The sequence below is a fragment of the Schistocerca serialis genome, chromosome 3 (genome assembly GCF_023864345.2).
Source record: "Schistocerca serialis cubense isolate TAMUIC-IGC-003099 chromosome 3, iqSchSeri2.2, whole genome shotgun sequence".
NCBI classification, from domain to species: domain Eukaryota; kingdom Metazoa; phylum Arthropoda; class Insecta; order Orthoptera; family Acrididae; genus Schistocerca; species Schistocerca serialis.
In genome coordinates, this window is record NC_064640.1 from 801,570,617 (window position 1) to 801,594,463 (window position 23,847).

The following is a 23,847-nucleotide window of genomic DNA, read 5'->3' on the forward strand; positions in this document are numbered from 1 at the left end:
AGGTTTCGCTAACAAGGGGACCGCACCATCTCGCATGAGCGCTTTTGTCCAGAGTTATAGTACGTACAGGGCTCGGCCAGAAATGAAAGTGATACAAGTGGGAGCTCCAGATGGCCAAACGTGAAGAAAAAATTGCATTTTGTGGAGCGCCGGGAAAGGCATGAGCCATTTATCTTAGTGTAGTTTCCAGGCAACGGGTGATGCAGCGGAAGAAGTACAGAATCGTGAGGTCGAATCTCTATACGGAAACTTATCTTTATTTTCAACTTTTTGTTACTTACTCAGCAAACAAAGCGAAACACACTAAAGTGCCAAAGAAAATGGTATAGGCATGCGCATTCAAATACAGAGATATGTAAACAGGCAGAATACGGCGCTGCGGTCGACAACACCTATGTAAGACAACAAATGTCTAGCACAGTTATTACATCGGTTACTCCTGCTAGAATGGCGGGTTATCAAGATTTACGCGAGTTTGAACGTGGTGTTACAGTCGGTGCACGAGCGATGGGACACAGCATCTCCGAAGTAGCGATGTAGTGGGGATTTTTGCGTACGACCATTTCACGAGTGTACTGTAAATATCGGGAATCCGGTGAAACACCAAATCTCCGACATCGCTGCAGCCGGAAAAATATCCTGCAAGAACGAGACCAACGACGACTGAAGAGTATCGTTCAACGTGACAGAAGTGCAATCTTTCCGCAAATTGCTGCAGATTTCAATGCTGGGCCATCAACAAGTGTCAGCGTGCGAACCATTCAACGAAACATCATTGACATGGGCTTTCGGCGCCGAAGGCCCACTAGCGTACACAAAGCTTTTCGCCTCGCCTGGGCCCGTCAACACCGACATTGAACTGTTGATGAGTGGAAACATGTCGCCTGGTCGGACGAGTCTCATTTCAAATTGTATCGGGCGGATGGACATGTACGGGTATGGAGACAACCCAATGAATCCATGGACCTTGCGTGTCAGCAGGAGACTGTTCAAGCTGATGGGGAGGCTCTGTAATGATGTGAGGCGTGTGCGGTTGGAGTGATATGGGACCCTGATGCGTCTAGACATGACTCTGATAGGTGACATGTACGTAAGCATCATGTCTGATCACCTGCAAATTTGGACAACGGGACCGGTGTCCGGTGTGGCAAAAGTTGGTGGCTTAGCTCTTCTGCTGATTTACTTGTAGTTTGCACGTGTTACATTACTCGACCCATGGATTAAAGTAACACTGGATGGAGGCATGGGAGAGTTGGAGGGTGTGGTGTGCAGATAAGAAAGCCGTGTCGTCAGCATATAACAGGAAGCAGGTTTGGCAAGGGGGTGTGTGTGGGGTTGGGGGATTGGGGGGGGGGCAGGTTTTGGAACGTTGTGGTGTAAAGGATGGGCCGGTCGGAGTGACCGAGAGGTGCTAGGCGCTACAGTCTGGAACCACGCGACCGCTACCGTCGCAGGTTCGAATCCTGCTTCGGGCATGGGTGTGTGTGATGTCCTTAGGTTAGTTAGGTTTAAGTAGTTCTAGGGGACTGATGACCTCAGAAGTTAAGTCCCATAGTGCTCAGAGCCATTAGAATTTGTAAAGGATGGAAAGGAGGGCCAGGACAGGGGCTTGAGCTACACCAGCAATGAGTTGAAAGATGCGGGAGAAAGTGCGGTTGTTTTTGACACGGTTCAAATGGTTCAAATGGTTCTGAGCACTATCGGACTTAACAAAATGGCTCTGAGCACTATGGGACTTAACATCTTAGGTCATCAGTCCCCTAGAACGTAGAATTACTTAAACCTAACTAACCTAAGGACATCACACACATCCATGTCCGAGGAAGGATTCGAACCGGCAGCCGTAGCAGTCCCGCGGTTCCGGACTGCAGCGCCTAGAACAGCACGGCCACCATGGCCGGCTCGGACTTAACATCTGAGATCATCAGTCCCCTAGAACTTAGGACTACTTAAACCTAACTAACTAACCTAAGGACATCACACACATCCATGCCCGAGGCAGGATTCGAAACTGCGACCGTAGCGGTCACGCGCTTCCAGATCGAAGCGCCTAGAACCGCTCGGCCACAACGGCCGGCTTTTGACACGGGAAAGACTGTGGTGGAGGTAGGATGGAATTAGGTGGACATAGTTAACTTAAAGTACATAGGTTAGCAGCTTGAAGAGCTGTCCGGAATGCCATATCCAATCTCAAGCTTTTATTATGTCAATGGACACAAATATGGTGAATCTTCCTTTGTGTAATGATCGAAAATAAAATGTGCAATGTAAAAAAGTTGTTCATTTGCGGACTAGTTGGGATGAAAGTCACATTGTAAATAGGTAGGCGTGTTGGCAGGTATTGATGAATTCTTTGAGTAAGGTTGCTTTCAATTTTGTTACTGATAACTGATGTAAGGTTTTAGGGAGATTTTGGCTCTGGATGTATTCGACTGCTCTGACAATTAACCTATACAGAGGGTGATATTTTAAAGGTTGGCAAGAGTTTCGTGATAAACTCTGGGACATTTCTGAGTTGGCCGTAGGTAACTGAATATTGAATGAGAGTAGTGTCTCGGTTTTTAGCGAGTGTTTTAAGATGTTATTGGTGACTTTAGTCCTACTGGTGAAGTAATATGTAAGAACTGGAAGTTTGGTGTGAAATGTGGGATATTTGTGTTAAAATTCATTATAATAAATCAAGAGAACAAAAAGCCAATTTTAAATGCGGATATGATAACATGTCTTGAGAGACATAATGAACAAATCTTAAGATATATAAAAGAAAACAAAAAGAAAAGGCTTTCTTAATATGGACACCGCAGGATGAAGTATTAGACAACATCATTAAAAATTTGGAATTGGATGTATCCTGGAACATTGCTACGGAGAAGATCAAGGAAAGTATGCGAACGTTTGCACAAGAAACTGTATACGAAATCCCAATGAACAAGAAGAGTGAAAACAGCCCACTACCAACGTTATAGTCTTATGACAATCAAAAGCTGCCTACTGCCAGAGATCTACGTTACAGAGCATCTGTTTAAGTGGCACGTGTTATGTACAGCGAGGTAACGAAAGTCATGGGATAGAGATATACACACGTACAGATGGCAGTAGTATCGCGTACGTAAGGTAAAAAGGGCAGAGCATTGGCGGAGCTATCGTTTGTACTCAGGTGATTCATGTGAAAAGATTTCCAAAGTGATTATGGCCACACGACGGGAATTAATAGACTTTGAACGCGGAATGGTAGTCGGAACTAGATGCATGGGACATTGCATTTTAGAAACCGTTAGGGAATCCAAGATTCCGAGATCCGCAGTAACAAGAGTGTGCCGAGAATACGAAATTTCAGGCATTACCTATCACCACGTACGACGCAGTAGCCCACGGCCTTCACTTTACGACCGAGACCAGCAGCGTTTGTGTAGAGTTGTCAGTGCTCACGGACAAACAACACTGCGCGAAATAACCGCAGAAATCAATATGGGACGTACGACGAACGTATCCGTTAGGTCAGTGCGACGATATTTGACGCTATCGGGCTATGGCAGAAAACGACCGACTCCAGTACCTTTGCTAACAGCACGACTTGCTCTGCAGTGCCGGCCGGAGTGGCCGTGCGGTTCTAGGCGCTACAGTCTGGAGCCGAGCGACCGCTACGGCCGCAGGTTCGAATCCTGCCTCGGGCATGGATGTGTGTGATGTCCTTAGGTTAGTTAGGTTTAATTAGTTCTAAGTTCTAGGCGACTGATGACCTTAGAAGTTAAGTCGCATAGTGCTCAGAGCCATTTGAACCATTTTTTGCTCTGCAGTGCCTCTCCTGGGCTCGTGACCCTATCGGGTGGACTCTGGAAAATCGCGGCCGGCTCAGAAGAGTTCCGATTTCAATTGGTAAAAGCTAGTGGTGGGATTTGAGTGTGGCGCAGATCCAACGAAGCTTTGGACCCAAGTTGTCAACAAGCCTCTATGCAAGCTGGTGGTGGCTACATAATGGTGTGGGCTGTGTTTACATGGAATGGACTGGGTCCTCTGGTCAAACTAAACCAATCATTGACTGTAAATGCTTATTTTCGGCTACCTGGAGATCATTTCCAGCCGTTCATGGACTTCATGTTGCCATACAAAGATAGAATTTTCACCGGGCCACAGCTGTTCACGATTGATTTGAAAAGCATTCTGTACAATTTGAGCGAATGATCTGACCACCCAGATTGCGCTATATATGTCCCATCGAATATTTATGGGTCATAATCTAGAGGTCAGTTCGGGCACAACATCATGCGCCGACAACGCTATCTCAATTACGGATGACTATAGAGGCAGGATGGCTCAGTATTTCTGCAGAGGGCTTCCAACGTTTGTTGAGACCATGCACGTCGAGTTGGTGCACTACGCCGGTTAAAAGAGGTGTGAGACGATATTAAGAGATATCTCATGAGTCTTGTAACCTCAGTGTATTGAAAACATTACTACAGACACGAGCGACAGAGACGCTCAACATCGGTTGGGTAGTGAGCTGAATACTACTGCGATCGGTTGAATCGACCGCAAAAGGTTAATACTTTTCTATTATGCAGCAGATGTCGTTGAGATAGTCACTGGAGGAACCGATTTAAGGACCGTCCTATCACGCTTTTTGCGGCTCCCCACGTCGGAATTTCGAGTCCTCTCTCGGGCATGGGTGTGTGTGTTGTCCTTAGCGTAAGTTAGTTTAAGTTAGATTAAGTAGTGTGTAAGCTTAGGGACCGATACCTCAGCAGTTTGGTCCCATACGATCTTACCACAAATTTCCAATTTTTTAAGGACCTTGAGTGCAATGCCTCGCCGGTTCAACCACCCTGGCGTTCATCTGAAATGATTTAGAGAAACTGCGGAGAATCAGTGTCTGAATGACCGAACCGATATCTTTAGCCCGCTTCTCCAGAAAATTATCTCGATGTTTCTATCAGCGAGCAGTTTTGCCCTATCCACGAGTTCTATACTAATCTGTCTTGGTCTCGAAAACATCTCTTTCTGCAGTCTTAATCTTATTCATTCATATTCCTCAAAAATGCACAGTTCTTGAAATAAATAAAAAAAATACAGCTCTAAGATACATGAGCTAGAAGTCTCTCTCTACTGAAAGGCAAAGACACAAAATCTTAAAGTCATAAAGAATAAATTTTATTAATTTGGTTCATTACTAATATTATTACTGCATTTCTGCCTCTTCTTCGTCTCTTGAAGCAGACTTGAGAAGCGTTTGATTTGCACGACCTTCCTTTCTTGATCTAGACTAGACTGAACTACCCAAAAGTTTTTCCCTTAACAGTAATGTAATAAGTTTTCAGACGGAAAGCGTGGCTGTTATTCTGATTCAGTAGTTAGAAATACTATACGTCTTGTTATACTTATAAGGTCATTTAGATCTTAAACGTTATCGTTAAACGTGTATCAAAACTTTTCCATCTCTGTTTGAAATCACTCACTTAGGGACGCTGACGTAAACAGCTTAGTCCTTAAGGTCGAGACGATTTATCCACAGAGCGAACTTACGAAAACTATGTAAAGCGGATAAACACATTTAGAGTTACAGATGAGAAAGCGAAAGTCATTATACGGGGGAAGTTCTTAGCCAGCAGGATTACCTTATAATGGCATCATTGGTCTGTTTGTTTCTATATCATTTGAGCACGTGTCAGCGCTCATGGTACGTAAAATAAAGCGTTAATACAATGCGTAACGCTTCTCTTGTGCACGATGGGATTTATCAGAATCTCTGTATTATCGTTGGTTTTTCTTCTGAATTGATTTAAGAAGATCTAATTTCGGACAGTCTGACTTTTTTATGGTGGTTGTGACATCCCGGTCTCTACGAATACGAGTCGAGAGTACTAACCATTGGATCATCCGTTTCGGTGTTGGCCCAGATGTATGGGCAGTATGGCACGTTACGCAGACGGCCATAACGTTTCAAAAATAGCTCAAAAATCGGAACACGGTTCTCGACAAGTTCTAGTACTCATTGGGGCGAGTGTTTTATTGCGTGGTCAACGCCCGTCACCTTTTACTCCCAGAGATAGCGTATGTTCCGAAAACAAGGCAACGTATTATTTTCACCCACGTGAAGTTGATGGGAAAATCAGAGGAATTAGACCTCATGCAGAGGCTTACCCAAAGGAACAGGAAAGCGGGGAATGATGGTCATACCCTCCGCCACACAACATAATGTGCCTTTCGGAGTATAGATGTAGATTCTGAAGCAACTGTGCCTTGTTAGAAGACTATTTAAATGTATTGTAGATCTCTTATAGAAAGGATTTTCGTTATACGGCTTTGGCCGCAACTGTCGATAGAGCACAGTTTCATTTACTTTGTAACGTAAACGTCATGTTTCCCGACACCTTTCAGACAAATTTCAAATCAAACTTTACTGACAGTTATATCTGCATATTCTTTTCAGTAACTCTTCATTTCTGTTATTAAAGAACACAGCTTCGTTAAACAAAATGAAGTTTTCTTTAATATCTTGGTGCAGAATTTAAGAGCATTGACATTCAGAAGAAGGCTCAGCATTTTGCCGAAAACCATCTTTCGATATCTTGAGATTATTGAATACAGGTCCGCCTTTTATGCAAAACACTGTTTCGCCACCTCTGTGCCATCCTCAGTGGGTTTTGTTTTTTGAAAACGTTATTTTACATTATGTGGTTTTGCAGGACCATCTGTATAGTGTCCTGCACGGACAGTTTGTCATGTTTTGTTGTGACTGATCTTTCTTCTTTTACGTTCTGAGGGCACTCCACACACATGTTAATGTACTTTGTGTATCACGTTTCCAATAAACAAAACTCACTGAGGATAGCACAGAGGTGCCAAAACAAATCTGAATAACAAGAAAAACAGTGTTTTTGCATAAAAGGCGGACTTATATCCAGTAATTTAACTGCAAACACGGAAAAAAGACAAGAGCTGCAGATCCAAAAGACGAATATATCTTGAGATGTTTACGAAGTGCAACCTATATATTGAGATACAGACGTACGATTGGAAAGATCGTTTCTGGTGGACGCTGTGAGCCGACGGGAAATGGAGCAATCTGCTGGATAGTGCATTAGTGAAGAATTGCGTAAACGTAAGGGAAGAAGTTGTTCTAAGGAAGTGATGAACCTGACAAAGTTTGAGACTTCACGGGCAAGGCAAGTCCTTGACCATTTTATTTCGCCAAAGGATCAACGGGAGGGGTCATGTAGAGTTGGGGTAGACCACTAAGACTGCTGGGTACTTACTGGCTAGCTGCTTGCCGTCACAGTAGTTGGAACGCCAGGGGTAGTCGCAGCCCTCGGTGACGCCACGGTGCTTGCCCGCGAACACCAGCCCGTTGGGGCAGTCGTAGAGTTCCGGCTGGCCGTTGACGCACTCCCAGTAGCGGTCGCAGTACGTTACGTCGCCCACGACGCGCGACTTTACTTTGCACGGGTCTTCCTGGTCACGCGATTTCTGCGCCTCGCTGCCTCCTGTAAACAACAAAAACTTGCATTTTAGACACCCAGTGTTAAGATCGATGGTCAACGGTCTTGCCGCAGCGGTACTGCCGGTTCCCGTAAGATCACCGAAGTTAAGGACTGTCTGGCTGGGATAGCACTTGGGTGGGTGATCATCCGGTCTGCCGAGCGCTGTTGGCAAGCGGGGTGCACTCAACCCTTGTGAGGCAAACTGAGGAGATACTTGATAGTGAGGTAGCTGCTCTGGTCTCGTACACTAACATAGGGCCGGGAGAGCGGTGTGCTGACTACATGCCCCTCCATATCAGCATCCAGTGACGCCTGAGGACTGAGGATGACACGGAGCCTACTCGGTACCGTTGGGCCTTCATGGCCTGTTCGGGCGAAATTTATTTTTATTGTTAAGCTCGTTAGAAAAATAGAAATTTCTTCTTAATCAAGTGTCATTGTATACAGTAAAGTTTTGAGAACCACTGTGTCTGGTCAATAGCAGCGCTTCAAACAACAAAAACAATTGCCGGAATCCAATATAACCTGCTGCTGCAAGTTTCAGCAAACAGATCCCCAAGATAGAAACCCATTATCGGTCATGTAGTACAAACTGCGGCATTTTGGTAGGGAGATTTCTTACGTTTGCAAAGCGGGTATGCGGGTGAACCAGTGTAGTTGGTGATTTAATGTGTTCTCTGGATGTTTCATCTTTTTCCACACACTCCACAAAACTCTCTTCAAGAAATTCATACCCCAGGAATATTCTCCAGATAGACAGCTCGATAACATTATTTGTAAAGTATATTAGAGGGAGCACAGCTATGAGGTCTACAAATACGTCTATACTCAAAAGGCCACCTTGTGGGACATTACAACATAATCTTCATTCTTCCTTCCTTTTCTGGTGTATTTCGATTTTCTTCCTCAAACCAACTTAGTATATGTTCCAGCTTGCCAAATAATAATCAAAATTTCTCGGAAGAGAGTTTTGTAAACGACGATGTCCAAAAATGAATTACTCTTAAGTATCTTTCCAGTGGATGTCAAGTTACGGTTACGCTGTCGTTTCGGCTCAAGTTGGTCCGTATGGTTAGTCGCAGATATCTGACGATTATGAGTTGTTCCCAATGACTGATTGGCGACTTAGTTAAACAATATTTGGTCTTTTCACTTACCTACACTCTTTACATTGGCTGTGTTGATTCCAACCAACCAATAATAAAATTTCTGTATTTAGCCAATCAGGCCATTCCGCGCACTAACTGAAGCGGCCCGCTAGAGACAGTTAGTGCCAGTTGTCATAGCTTAATTGATAACGCACGAGACTGCTCACCCTTCGGCTCGGATTGGATCATTACCACCGTCCAAGATTTATTGCTGTCTTGTTCGGTTTTAGGAAACAAACCTAAGAATATGTTTGGCGACACCGTGTCTGGTGGGCCGCTTGAATTTTATTTGGGCGCGAAACGGTCTTATTGGCTAACTTCAAAGCTAATTAACTCGAAAACGGCGCAACGTATCGAATTTTTTCTTAATAATTATTTCTCAGCACGACCTACCCTGTAACATCCTTACAAGTTTTTCAGTCTGTTTCTCATCACTCTTTATATGGATCTGTTTCACTGTTTTGCTAATATGTCTTAACAACCGTGAGCTTTGCTAAAGCCTTCAAACATTTTCTCAGAAGTATTGCACATGCTTACACAGAATTATAGTTATTGAACTATATGAAAAAAAACGTAAATTACTTACAAACTACGGCGTGCGCACAGTTTATTCAACATGTAAACGTCCCTATAGATATTCGGATTTGGGTTATGACAGGTTCGATATGTCTGCCATCATTGGCGAAGATGTGACACAGACGAATAGCGAAATTCTGCATGACCAGCTGAAGTGTCGGAACATCGACGCTGCCGATGACCTGAATGGCTGTTTTCTGCTCAGCAATGGTTTTGCGGCCTCTGGGTAATCCAGAGCCAGAACGCGGTCCAAAAAGTGCCCTCCACGACATCAAGCACTCTCTTGCTCCGATGGGGTCCAGCTCCATCTTGCATGAACCACATCTTGTCGAAATCGGGGTCAGTTTGATAATGGGGATGAAATCATTTTCCAAAACCTTCAAGTAGAGTTCGGTAGTCACCGTGCCATCAAGGAATATCGCACCGACTATTCCGTGACTGGATATTGGACACCACACAGTCACCCGTTGAGGGTGAAGAGACTTTTCGATTGCGAAATGCGGATTCTCTGTCTCCCAAATGCACCAATTTTGCTTATTGACGAACCCATCCAAATGAAAGTGTGCTTCGTCGCATTCTTGCGCATACTAATTCTCATCATGCCCCGTGGCCAACCGTGCAGTTTGAACGTCCTACCGCAAACCGTTCAGAAGTTATGACGATTTTATTTCATATAATTCAATAATTGTCACCCTGTATGTTTCACTCGATATTCTGTCATCGAATGTCCTTTGAGAGGAAGTTAGTACTTACGGATACAAAACATTCATTCATAAAAATACAGCCAAAGCAGCGGTGGGGGCAACGCAGAGAACAGCAACACTAAAGTGTGCGACAAACCTAATGTAAAACTGAAAGTACCGGGCTAAGAAAAGAGCGAGGGTTATCAGATTTTGAAATACGTTTTTTGCACTCAATGCGGCCACAGTCTAAAATGTTAACGACATGGCCCATCTACAACCGATCCTCTCAAGACACGGTGCTTTATTTATACCCTGAAATCAAGACCGTTACATAAATAAGTGTGGCACTCAGATACTGGACAGACGCAGTAACTTTTTATACCTCCAAATTCCTAGAAACTTCCTTGAGGATCAAAAATTTGTGCCGGATCGGAACTCGAACTTGGAACCTTCACTTTTCGCAGACAAGTGTTGCAGCGATTGAGCTTTCCGAGCCCAACTCACGCTCCGGCCTCGTAGCTTTAGTTCCACAAATACCTCATCTCCTATCTTCCAGTTCCTGGACTAGGATTACTGGAGAAAGGATACTACTGAGATATGGTTTAGCTACAGACTAGAGATGGGTTCTAGAAAGAATTTTCACTCTGCAGGAGAGTGTTCGCTGATTTCAAACTTCCTGGTGGATTAAAACTGTGTGCCAGACCTTGATTTCCTTGTTGACACGAACTTGCATCATCGCAACTTCTACGTTTCTAGCCTCTCCTATCGGCATGTGGTTAGGTCTTCTTTTTCAGTCCATTTTCGGGAGAGTTTCGTGAGACTGGGTTTCATCTGTATACTTCTCTATCTGCCTTTACCAGCTTACACCACGTAGCGATATTTCTTTTCACTCCCAAGCCACAATTTCATTTTCGTTTACAATGTGTGTTCACGGCGACTCGTCTCTGTCCGGCCTCTTATTCAGCAAACATGTAAACTTAATGTGAGCCTTTGCAATTTTAAAGACATAAAACTAAATAAAAACGGCCAAGTTAGTTGCGTCTCAAACTTCTTTATGTTAATTACTCCTTCGGTTCTGAATTAAATATTGTCCTATTTGTTGATTTTTGACTGTACTTGACCTTCCGATCCAGAAGGAAAGCGATAAATAACCATATCGTATCTGGAAAAAAGGAAAACCGAAACAAACCTTGTCTGACCTCCTACTCTATCTCGATACGCTTGTTAGTTCACTTAGGGCTTCGCTGCGCTGGATGGGAAACGATTATACGCTAATTTGCACAGACCTCTGGTTCACATTTAACGAGCAACAGCCTACCTGAAAAGCGTATAGCTACGTTTAAATCAGCTCTTTCCGGTTTCTACATGACAATGGAAACTCATAGCTTCTTCTATCCTAAAAGTGAAAAAAAAGCCCGTTTAAGAGCAAAACCATTTCTAACGTGGATCGATGTAGAACTCCGTGATAAATTAAGTGCAAGGACGAAGATCGAAAGAACACAATATAAAATGGACTTTCTTCTTCTTCAGGGTGAAAATTATATCGTAATTACACATTAAATTTGTTCACTTTGATGTCTATATGGAGCTGATTAACATTTTAAATAGAGAAAAGTACAAGGCCAACGTTTTGTCTTAGTGTCACCTTGTTATTAGCTATAAAAATCTTGATGAAATACACTCCTGGAAATGGAAAAAAGAACACATTGACACCGGTGTGTCAGACCCACCATACTTGCTCCGGACACTGCGAGAGGGCTGTACAAGCAATGATCAGACGCACGGCACAGCGGACACCCCAGGAACCGCGGTGTTGGCCGTCGAATGGCGCTAGCTGCGCAGCATTTGTGCACCGCCGCCGTCAGTGTCAGCCAGTTTGCCGTGGCATACGGAGCTCCATCGCAGTCTTTAACACTGGTAGCATGCCGCGACAGCGTGGACGTGAACCGTATGTGCAGATGACGGACTTTGAGCGAGGGCGTATAGTGTGCATGCGGGAGGCCGGGTGGACGTACCGCCGAATTGCTCAACACATGGGGCGTGAGGTCTCCACAGTACATCGATGTTGTCGCCAGTGGTCGGCGGAAGGTGCACGTGCCCGTCGACCTGGGACCGGACCGCAGCGACGCACGGATGCACGCCAAGACCGTAGGATCCTACGCAGTGCCGTAGGGGACTTCACCGCCACTTCCCAGCAAATTAGGGACACTGTTGCTCCTGGGGTATCGGCGAGGACCATTCGCAACCGTCTCCATGAAGCTGGGCTACGGTCCCGCACACCGTTAGGCCGTCTTCTGCTCACGCCCCAACATCGTGCAGCCCGCCTCCAGTGGTGTCGCGACAGGCGTGAATGGAGGGACGAATGGAGACGTGTCGTCTTCAGCGATGAGAGTCGCTTCTGCCTTGGTGCCAATGATGGTCGTATGCGTGTTTGGCGCAGTGCAGGTGAGCGCCACAATCAGGACTGCATACGACCGAGGCACACAGGGCCAACACCCGGCATCATGGTGTGGGGAGCGATCTCCTACACTGGCCGTACACCACCGGTGATCGTCGAGGGGACACGGAATAGTGCACGGTGCATCCAAACCGTCATCGAACCCATCGTTCTACCATTCCTAGACCGGCAAGGGAACTTGCTGTTCCAACAGGACAATGCACGTCCGCATGTATCCCGTGACACCCAACGTGCTCTAGAAGGTGTAAGTCAACTACCCTGGCCAGCAAGATCTCCGGATCTGTCCCCCATTGAGCATGTTTGGGACTGGATGAAGCGTCGTCTCAAGCGGTCTGCACGTCCAGCACGAACGCTGGTCCAACTGAGGCGCCAGGTGGAAATGGCATGGCAAGCCGTTCCACAGGACTACATCCAGCATCTCTACGATCGTCTCCATGGGAGAATAGCAGCCTGCATTGCTGCGAAAGGTGGATATACACTGTACTAGTGCCGACATTGTGCATGCTCTGTTGCCTGTGTCTATGTGCCTGTGGTTCTGTCAGTGTGATCATGTGATGTATCTGACCCCAGGAATGTGTCAATAAAGTTTCCCCTTCCTGGGACAATGAATTCACGGTGTTCTTATTTCAATTTCCGGGAATGTATGTTAATGGATTACAGCCTAGAAAACGTCAGACATGTCGGAGAATTCGAGTGCCACAAAGTAATTCGAAGAGGTAGCATGTGATATCCAGTAGTTTGTGCACTGGGATTTCATCCCACATGGTAACTAAGTCGTATAGTTCGCATTTAAGTAAAAAATATTTTTTTTGACACAAAATATGGTATTATGTTTCTAGCTAATTATAGGATAGAAAGTTCTCGTGTTATGACATAACTACAGAAATTCTAGCTAATCTGATTTGGTTCTTCGGGTTTTCGATGATTAGTTGCACTTACTGCTGATTCTTTCTGCTAGCAGCACTGCTGTGGATGCCACTAAAACACGGTGTTTATATCGACCAGCACATTCAGAAGAACAGCATGTTCTAACGAAAATATTATGAGTGTTGTATGACATTTTGATTGCTCGGTATCAGTCGGTAAGCCGGCCGGAGTAGCCGTGCGGTTCTAGGCGCTGCAGTCTCGAGCCGAGCGACCGCTATGGACGCAGGTTCGAATCCTGCCTCGGGCATGGATGTGTGTGATGTCCTCAGGTTAGTTAGGTTTAATTAGTTCTATGTTCTATGCGACTGATGACCTCAGAAGTTAAGTCGCATAGTGCTCAGAGCCATTTGAGCCATTTTTTTTAATCAGTCGGTAAAAACCACAACAGATAATAGTTAAGAGACGGAAAACATGTTAAAACTCACTGAGTATAGAAAACGTTTGCCTAAACCGGTCTGGGTGAGACGAATAACAGCGGCTATTAAAGAAGAACTAAAAATCCCATGTTGTCTTCTGCAGCCACGCACTATTGCAGGTAAGATCCGAAGGTGGTATAATGACAAACGCAAGCAATATACTTGCCGGGACAGAACGTACTTATTACTCCCAAGGGCAATATTGGCAGTCAGCGTAACCCACTGAACCTGTCTTAAAATGCGCAACTTTCTCAATGTCGTCTCTTCCCCTCCGCTCATCGAGAGGTATTTGTCGGAAACAGGTGTAGCAGAACCAGAGTCAGACGGATTTGGAGTCGGAGCTACGGTGACCTTCTTACAATACAGCTGGCAACACCGCGAATAGCGCTAGCGTCTCTTTCTCCCATTCCTCTCCCTTCGAGTTTCTGCAGCCGTTTTATACATCAAGGATAACCGAGAGTCTGGGAAGAAAATGGAAGTAGCTCCTTCCTTGTCGCCTCCAACCACCAAACGCTTCTTTAGCAGCTGGGAAGATTTAACAACTCACTGCAACCGCTTTTTTACTTCCACTTCAGAGGAGGACTTTTACTTCCACTTCAGAGGAGGACGTACTCACTTTCATCTGTTGCGCAAAACAAGCATCTGCAGGAGTGTTATATAAACAACAGGGCTTGGCGGCGTACGGCGAGCCTCCGTAACAGCGGCAGACTAATGAATGTGATTTTTCGTGTGTCCCGCTCGGTCGCAATCGTGCTGCTCTATACAATCAAGCAACTAAAGAGAAAGAAAACCTGTTTTCGTTCATGACTCCACCTTAATACTTCTACTGAATGAGTAGATTGCTAATCAAGACCAAATAAACTAGCGCAACACAAGACCACAAAACATTTCAATGGACATCGTGTAAACATTACGTTAGAAGTTTGTGGCGGACCATCATTCGAATACGAGTCTATGCGTCGCCTTCGTGTTGAGATATCTGAGTGGGAATGGCGACCCCATTCAAAATTCACACTGGACTGCAATCACGCTTTTTTCTCTCCCTAACTGTTCAATCTACAGCATACTCTTAGGTTAATAATTTCAATTCTTCATTGCTTGCAGTTGTTCTTCAAATATGGCAACGTAGTAAAAGGTACCGGAGCAATTACCGTCGAAAGTAACTGAATAGTTTTCGGTATTTGTCAGCGCAGTGGAAGCATTAAAAAAATGGTTCAAATGGCTCTGAGCACTATGGGACTTAACTACTGAGGTCATCAGTCCCCTAGAACTTAGAACTACTTAAACCTAACTAACCTAAGGACATCACACACATCCATGCCCGAGGCAGGATTCGAACCTGCGACCGTAGCGGTCACGCGGTTCCAAACTGACGCACTTAGAACCGCACGGCCACACCGGCCGGCAGTGGAAGCATAGCAGAAATCTTACCGAGATATCGTAAAATCATTCCACTTTCGCGGTGTTATGGATGTCGTCGGAATACGTCTGGACACACACATTTAAAATGTTTTCCGGTTTTGATATTTGAACCAAAATGTTTCAAATGGTTCTGAGCACTATGGGACTTAACTACTGAGGTCATCGGTCCCCTAGGCTTAGAACTAGTTAAACCTAACTACGCTAAGGACATCACACACAACCACGCCCGAGGCATGATTCGAACCTGCGACGGTAGCATCAGCGCGGTTTCGGACTGAAGCGCATAGAACCGCTCGGCCACAGCGGCCGGCAATCTTTGAGTCGACTGGTGCTGACCTCCATATGACTAAATTCACTTTACGTCCAAATTTCATTCCAGTGCATGTAAACGGGGATTGCCAAACTTTTCCTCTGACGGACCACTTTGAGAATGCAGATACTTTGACGGGACACCTTGTTTAGTTTGAAGGTTAATATAATTTTTTAAAAATGAGACAAATTTGTTTTATTCAGTGATTACTTCAATTTTAAATCATAACTAATAACGCAGATATTATAATAAAATTTTAAAAAGTAATTAGTGCCGTCAAAATGTGGAAAAAACGCATGTTATTAATAGTTTTTCGTGGAGCCCTTATCCTCTTCCACCGGAACACCAGACTTTCGTGGAATACAGTAATAATCTACTGTAGCTCCCGAAACCTAGAGCTACAAAGCTGATTTTCCTTACACCAATTTAAACTCGAATAAAACACATAATTTACGGAAAATAGAAAAGTGCTGTGTGAAGAAAGGTATAAAGAAATGTTTCCTTGTGTTTCTGTTCCGCTAAAACCGAGAAATCCGTGGACATCCTAGAATTATCTTAGAGAAGTGCAAATAGTGAACATGAAAAGGCATTTTAGCTAAGAAAAACACAAAATATAGACAACATCTACGGAGTCTGATGAAAAAAACATGTAGAAGCAAAAAAAGGTAGGAAGGCGTAAACTCTCGTCAACTATTAGGTCGGTACGTCCTCTTCGAAGGCTCGGACTGGACAAGGCTGTAGCAAGAGATCAACTGTAGCCTTTTCGAAGCAACGACCCCGGCATTTGCCTTGCGTGGCTTGAGTAAGTCACCGAAAACATAAATGTGGATGGCTGGACTGGGACTAGTACGCAGCTCCTTCCGGATACGAATCCCGTGCTTTTACCTCCGCGCCTCTTCTCGCTGAGACAGAAGAGAACGTGACAGTTAACAATTACATATGCAAAGAAACCGTGATAATGGTTGTTTAAGAACAGAGCAGGAACAATGACTGACATATGAATAGAGTTTTAACGTTCCCCCGACGATGAGGTCAATAGAGACGGAGCACGAACTCCAAAAGGGGGAAGGTAGAGAAGTTAAATTTGGCGTGTTCTTTCACGGCATTAGGCTTACACGATTAAGGGAAACCGACGGAGACTAAAGCTGAGCGGCTGGAAGGGATTTGAACCCTGGTCCTACCGAATGAAAGTAGGCGTTACTACGGCGCCACCTCGTCCGACAGATGCTGAAATAGGCACTCAGATTACAGCCGATTAGTGAAGCCAAACAGGAAGAAACGTGTGGCATACCCCGAACGAGTACAGCGGCTAACACGCCTCTATCCTGTGGTAGGCTTTCGGTCCTACATCCTGCTGATACTTGAGAATAGCTTCAAATGATTGTAATGCGTTGTCCTTGTGTGTCAGGTCTATAGCAAATCATCAGGACCATTATTAAAACTACTGTCCAAGTCGAAAAGGCTAAATTTGTAACTCAATTTCCCCTAAAGTATCAGTACACTTCTTCCAAAAACTTTCAGAGATATTGTTCAATTCCTGTATTATTTTACCGAAACGACTTCAAAATAATTATATACTCCCACACAACATAGGCTCTCAAGGCCGATGTTGAAACCCCAAAGTTCCTTCCGCGTCTGCGGAGGACATCTTCAAGGGGGCTTTTAGCTTTTTCGAAGGTCTGCAATCCACCAGTGAGCCACCGGACTTTCGAGAAAGCTACAATCCCGCTTGAATATGTCCTCAGAAAACGCGGACGAAACTTTGAATTTCGGCAAGAAATTCATCCGCCCACAGTTTAATCGCCAGAAATATTTTAATAAATGTGGAAGTTTATATTTTGCAGTTGCCGCTTTACCTTCGAAGATGTTCCCTACACTTGGAGGTGAAAGATCAGTGAATTGTGTTATATATCGACAACGGCCTCGGCTCGGAAGTTTTAACTTAAACAATTATATACTCTCTTTAATATTCTCAGCGACCTGGTATCCAAGGTGTTTATTTCTGCGGGACAGGAATTACTAAAATGCCGAAGACAATGCGTCTTTCGAGAAACCAATAACTTCCGAAAACCTAAGAACGCAAATAAGTAGCTTTTCTTTGAATTACACGTGCTAAATACGGTAAATATGTATCACTTCACAGGCTTAAGTAGCTGATTTCCACACAGCAGGTCACTGATTTAGAATATTTTTGAAAAAAGTTCTCATAAGCTTCATAATTTCAAACTAGGCCAGCAGCAGAGGAAGTGACTGGCGATGGTATTTATGTAATGCACCTTTACGATGCATACCAGTAGTGATTTAGATGGGAAGCTGGCAGTTAGTTTCGAAGAACTGTTCTCCAAAGTTCAGTCCATTATTGTTCTATTTTTCTTGTTATAATATACGACGACAAACAGGCAGATAAAAAACACGCTTCTTTTTCGACGTAGCCTTCTTTTAAACTTTGTCTAATGTTTTTCGAGTGAGTAGATTCCAGTCCTCAAGTGCAGTTTTGGAAGGCCTGCAGAATACAAAAAAGGCCCTTTACCTTTCCGGTAGAAACTGGTCCGCCTTTTTTAGTGCTACGCCACCAACTCCCATTCAATGCTTCGATAGCTGTTTCGTTACTGATATGAATTAGCCGATCAACACCACCCACAGTGACAAGTTAGTGTACAAGATTTTTTTCCAATCGGCCAAACCTTACTGAGCAATTAATTTTCACGTTTGTCTTCGGTAAGAGTTTAATAAATGTGCCATCTAGTTCGCACAAAGCGTTCACAATCATTGCATAAAACGAATCTAAATTTTCCTTCTGGTATGCTTATTACGTCAGCTATTTCACACGTATTCAGGCGTGTCCAGTAACGTATCTTACCCCTCTGTAGCGATGTTTTCATTTCTTAGCATTTGCAAATGGATTAAACTTCTTATAATCGTCATCCAACATTACATGAATTTCCTTTGGCTACAGATCGCCATACACAAAGCAGTTACGATTGAGCGATATTCTGGCTAACCCATTTGGACTAAAAACACATACTTCGTTCTGTTTCTTTTATTTAGTTACTGTCTTTACAACGGTTTTAAACGCCTCCTGAAAAATGTGTTTTGCCAGCTCTGTTGTTACTCGTTACGTGCGGTTAACGGTAACAAACGTCCAGCAGTTCTAGGGTCAGTTGGCCACATGTGGTACTCGTAATCTGTATATCCGACGCCCATGTGATTTCCAGTGTGCTCTTTCGGTGACGGGTATGAATTATATCGACGACATGGTACAGAGGTTTACTATTACAGCAATAACCAGCCTCGTTTAAAGTCACTGAAGTACCTCCAGACAACTGATGAAGTTTTGTTCAATCACGTCAAACCAAAGTAAAACTAAATCTGTTTCTGAAGCAGAAAAAATAGTGGCTAGCCTTCGTATCATGAAACTTGAACCTCCAGTTGTTTATCCCGTTCTGTTAATCACTCCGTTGTAGGCAATTTTATGGAGATCTGCTGTAATTATAGTGGGGGACACGAAGTCAGAAATTACGTACTCACCACCTCTAAGACTGTGGCTACGAGCTTAATGGAGAGGAAAGTAACCTTCGTCGATCGTACAGGTGTTGCCATGGACCGCTAAACATGCAACGAGCAGTTTTCATTTGTTGTCATACATTAAATCGTGATCCAACCGTGAGCTGGCTTCAAAAATAACGCCTGGCCATGAAGTTTCACTCATAACGAGCGAAAGGCAGAGTTCTTTGCAGCTGGACATGTTTCTGATAATAATACACGGTAAGCGAGATTTAGACACGGTCATCAGCGATCCGCTTATCATCGATTTAACGCGTATTGTGAATAAGGACATACAGGCATGACCACATAAGTTACCACTACCTCACTATGCTCATAGATGACTCAATATATCTAAACCAAGCTCTTAGATAGTTTTAGTACTTAACGGGGCGAAAATTTTGCTATGCAGATAATACTCGAAATGTTTTACTGATAAATCTAAACTTCTGAAATCGTACGCAGTATGATGCCGAAGTCTGAGGGCATAGTGAAATTTCAATCTCCTTCAAAATATTTGGAGGGAAATGGAGCTGAAACAGCGGTGTTTTAAGGAAGAAGGAAGATTATGGTTTAGCGTCCCGTCAGAGACGGAACACAAAGTCTGATCGTGAATAATGGGGAAAGAAATCCAACGTATCCTTTCAAAATATCTGTCCACCAGTCGTGATTAATAGAATCACGGAAAACGTAAATATGGAGGACTGGATGGAGAATTGATATTCGGTTCTCGAAGCTGTAAGGCCAATGTTTAAACCATTGAGCCACCTCGCTCACTTCAGTATCTCCAGACACTTCTTCGGCCGGGAATCTTATTGACTGTAGTAGAATTGTCTTCATTGGTGAGTCCGGCTTCGAACCGAGTCCCGACGACCAGCGGAGACGTCCCTGGAGACACCCTGGGCAGTGGTAGGGTACCAACCTGACTGTCTGCCATCATACGGCCAGACATCCATGTGTGATAGTCTGGTGTGCCATTTCATTTCAAAGCAGTGTCCCTTCGGCTGTTATCCTCGGCACCCCAACAGCACGGCAGTACGTCGACGATATTCCACGCCCCGTTTTGTTGCCCTACATGGCAAGCCATACTGGGCTTATGTTGCAGCAAGATAAGGCCTGCCCATACACGGCGAGAGTCTAACGCTTGTTTTCGTACTTGCTAAACCTGCCCTTGGCCAGCTAGATCGCTAGGTCTCACACCGATTGAGAACGTTCGGAGCATTAAGGGAAGGGCACTCCTATCATCTCGGAATTTTCACGGTCGAACGCACCAGTTGGACAGAATGTGGCACGATATCCCTCAGGAGGGCATCCAACAACTCTTTCAATTAATGCCAAGCCAACTAATTGCTTGCATAAAGGCTAGAGGTGGACCAACGCGTGATTGGCTTGCTTAATTTGTGAAGCCCTTTCTCTTGAATAAATTATCATCTAATTTTTCTGAAGTTGTAATCGTTTGTTTGTCTATATATGTACATCACATCAACCGATTTCCGCCCCATTCGGATACTTCCTCCGTTGCGCGTCTTTTTCTCTTGTCTTCGGATGTATATAGGATAGCTCGCACCATATCCCAAAACTGACACTGCTCTAGGACGGTGATACATCCTAATTGTTTTCAGGGAAGCCGATCTGGTCTATTTAAGATATTTATAATTTTATGCGTCATCTTTTTAGAGTTTATCACCACCATTACTGTTAGGATTACTCGATAACTTCACTTTTAACAGAAAGCATGCAGTTTTCCTTGGTAACATTTTAACACTTTAACGCCATCCTTCAAATTAATGGACTGCGAAATTACACTTACTTTCCTGTTTCTCTCTTGTGATCCTCACGAAGAACATGTCGTCTGCCATTGTCATCAGTTCAGTAACGTTAGTGCTATCACTTATCTTCCGTATTACGGAATTCCAAAAACTCTGGACCGCACATTGCCCCATATGGACAGTCTTTCGTGTTGACTTTCATTGTTTCTTGTCCTGGACGCACTAGAGATGTTTATATTCCTCTCTATCTCTTAGGAAGTTGTATAGCGTTTCTAGATTCTCCAACTGCTACAGCGAAAAGTCATATGGAGTGACGTGATTAGAGTTGTAGGCCTCTAAACGGCGAGGCCATCAGCGAGAAAGAAAGAAGGCTTGATGCATTTCCGCGTAGTGGATTAATGCAGTGGACTAACAGCTGCGCATTTAATTTTGTAGAGGAAGGAAATCCAACAAACAACTACAATTTTAAGAAATTTTTACCAAGTTACTAACAAATAGAGTTTACAAAAGTGTTGCTGAAGCGGAGTTGCTTCCTCTAAAAAATAAAAGAAAGAAGTCCCGAAATATCTGTCATCGCGTACATAGTGTACATAGACTGGGCGTCTGTCGGAAGCTAGACTCAATTATTTATTTATTCTTCTTTTGACGTGCCTCTCCTAAATTCTTACTGGTGAGTGCTAATATCGTGCGTGGTCTATAGTCTTTCAATGTTTCATATATTATTTTCTCGAATATATTAGCCAAAACCACCGACAGAAAAATGGGTCTTGTTCTGTGAAAGGATATAATGCCTATTATTTAAATAGCCTTTCCATAACATTAGTAATCTGGCATCTTCTGTTTCACATTGTTCTGCATCTTCGGGAAGCAGTGCTTCCATTAGCAGGCAACTAACTCTCCCCAGCTTTCTGTAACTATCCCAATATATGTTTTCGATGTTGCCAGTCGTATTTACTAGATTGACGTTTATGTCTGAAATTACTCCTACTCTGCCCTAGTCGGGGACCGATTTTGAGGTGTATTCATTATTTCTAGACTGAGTTTCACGACTGTTTGATATAGTTGCCTTCCACAGCCATCTGTCAGTTAGCCAAACCACAACACAGATTGCACGTTCCTCTCGATGACATGTATAAAGCGTTTAGTGCGTTCCAGTTGATTAATATCCTTTAGTGTCACTGAAATCTCGTCCGTCTCATCACTGAATTGACGATACATGTAACGCAGGATGTTAGTCTCCCTTCCAGTTAAATTCCCCACATACTACAAATTCCTAATAAAACAGTGTGGAGGCCTGCATCAAATCAACCTTAAGACTGGCGACAACAACAACAATAACCGCGCTGTAATACTTAGCCAATTTAATGAGTTATTAAAACCAGTATTGGTGACGTAGAGCGTTGTCAATGAGTGAGTATCTCAGCAGCCGTTGGCATACTAGGGAACTGTACTATACGGTCCTTGGAGACAAAATACATCGAAATTCAGTTGTTCAGTTTCTTCTCGAACTTCATGCAATATGGCCGGCCGCGGTGGTCTAGCGGTTCTAGGCGCTCAGTCCGGAACCGCGCGACTGCTACGGCCGCAGGTTCGAATCCTGCCTCGGGCATGGATGTGTGTGATGTCCTTAGGTTAGTTAGGTTTAAGTAGTTCTAAGTTCTAGGGGACTGATGACCACAGATGTTAAGTCCCATAGTGCTCAGAGCCATTTGAACCATTTTTCATGCAATATGCAGTATTTTTCACTGCGGTGAGTTTTCCGATTTGTATTCCTCCTTACTCTATTGGGGTTGATTGGATCTATTAAACAGTTCGGACATGCTCATCCATAAATCCATTCTATACGACCATACGTCATGACGAAGTACTTGCATAGCCTATCTAAGCAATATAATTTTTTTCTTATGATAACTGTTTGAACCGGCTTTCTAGCTTTTCCACAGCCACTGGGAACTTGTTGTTATAAAGAGAGCCTATGTACGAAATCAGGTGCAGGAAAGGTAAAATATTCCCCTTCTGGGTGCATATTCCTGACTGTATGTCTTGATGCTGTAGCGGGTGTCATCTGCTCTTCTAGCCTAGTGAACTGTACAAATAGGACTAACTGCATGCTTCCGAGGAAATTAGAAAAGCCCCACTAGGAAAGTATGAGGTTAGTGTAACTCATACTAAAGTGTAACAGTGGTTGACAGGGAACTCTTAATCGAAACCTTCGGAAGGAAGTTAACGTTGTTGCAGTCATGCCATGTTGAGTAAATTTAATCCTGGAACACTAAATGGGGGAAAATATTACACTGCTGCTAAATCATCGTAAATTTTACTACTGCAAATTTATTCCAAGGAGAACATAATTTGTAAGTTACCCATTATTAAACTACAAATATTATGCTTCCAATCGCACGTTACATACCAAATTAAGTACAGAATGTCATGTTTTGTACTTACAGCAAGCGTAAATTTTGCGAGGGTTTAGTAATCTAGGGTTAAAGATCCATTTTTCGAAATTGTGTGTGGAACAGCCTTGTCGCATCAGTTGTGTACAAGGGCGTACTGAAGATTAATGCCTCCGAATTTTTTTAATTATGTTCTTAATATAGGCTGAGGTGTTACATGTCATGCATATTACTCGATCGACTTTCCCATTTCGCAAACGCAAATTACAGTTCTCTGCCGCTAGAGGCCTCCGAATTAAAGTGCGTAACGTGGCGATATTTAACGTAAATACACTGCTGGCCATTAAAATTGCTACACCAAGAAGAAATGCAGGTGATAAAAGGGTATTCATTCGACAAATATATTATACTAGAACTGACATGTGATTACATTTTCACGCGATTTGGGTGCATAGATCCTGAGAAATCAGTACCCAGAATAACCACTTCTGGCCGTAATAACGGCCTTGATACTTCTGGGCACTGAGTCAAACAGAGCTTGGATGGCGTGTACAGGTACAGCTGCCCATGCAGCTTCAGCACGATACCACAGTTCATCAAAAGTAGTAACTGACTTATTGTGACGAGCCAGTTGCTCGGCCACCATTGACCAGACATTTTCAATTGGTGTGAGATCTGGAGTACGTGCTGGCCTGGGCAGCAGTCGAACATTTTCTGTATCCAG

At 43.8% G+C, this 23,847-nt stretch overlaps 1 protein-coding gene across 1 annotated transcript in view; it reads right to left on the minus strand.

The window, feature by feature from the left end:
* Positions 1–23,847, minus strand: part of LOC126470647 (protein obstructor-E-like) — an 89,250-nt gene that overhangs the window by 24,225 nt on the left and 41,178 nt on the right. Inside the window, exon 2 of the mRNA XM_050098629.1 lies at positions 7,254–7,481. Within this exon, the coding sequence (XP_049954586.1) occupies positions 7,254–7,481 (228 nt within the window). The remainder of the gene's footprint in view (positions 1–7,253; positions 7,482–23,847) is intronic.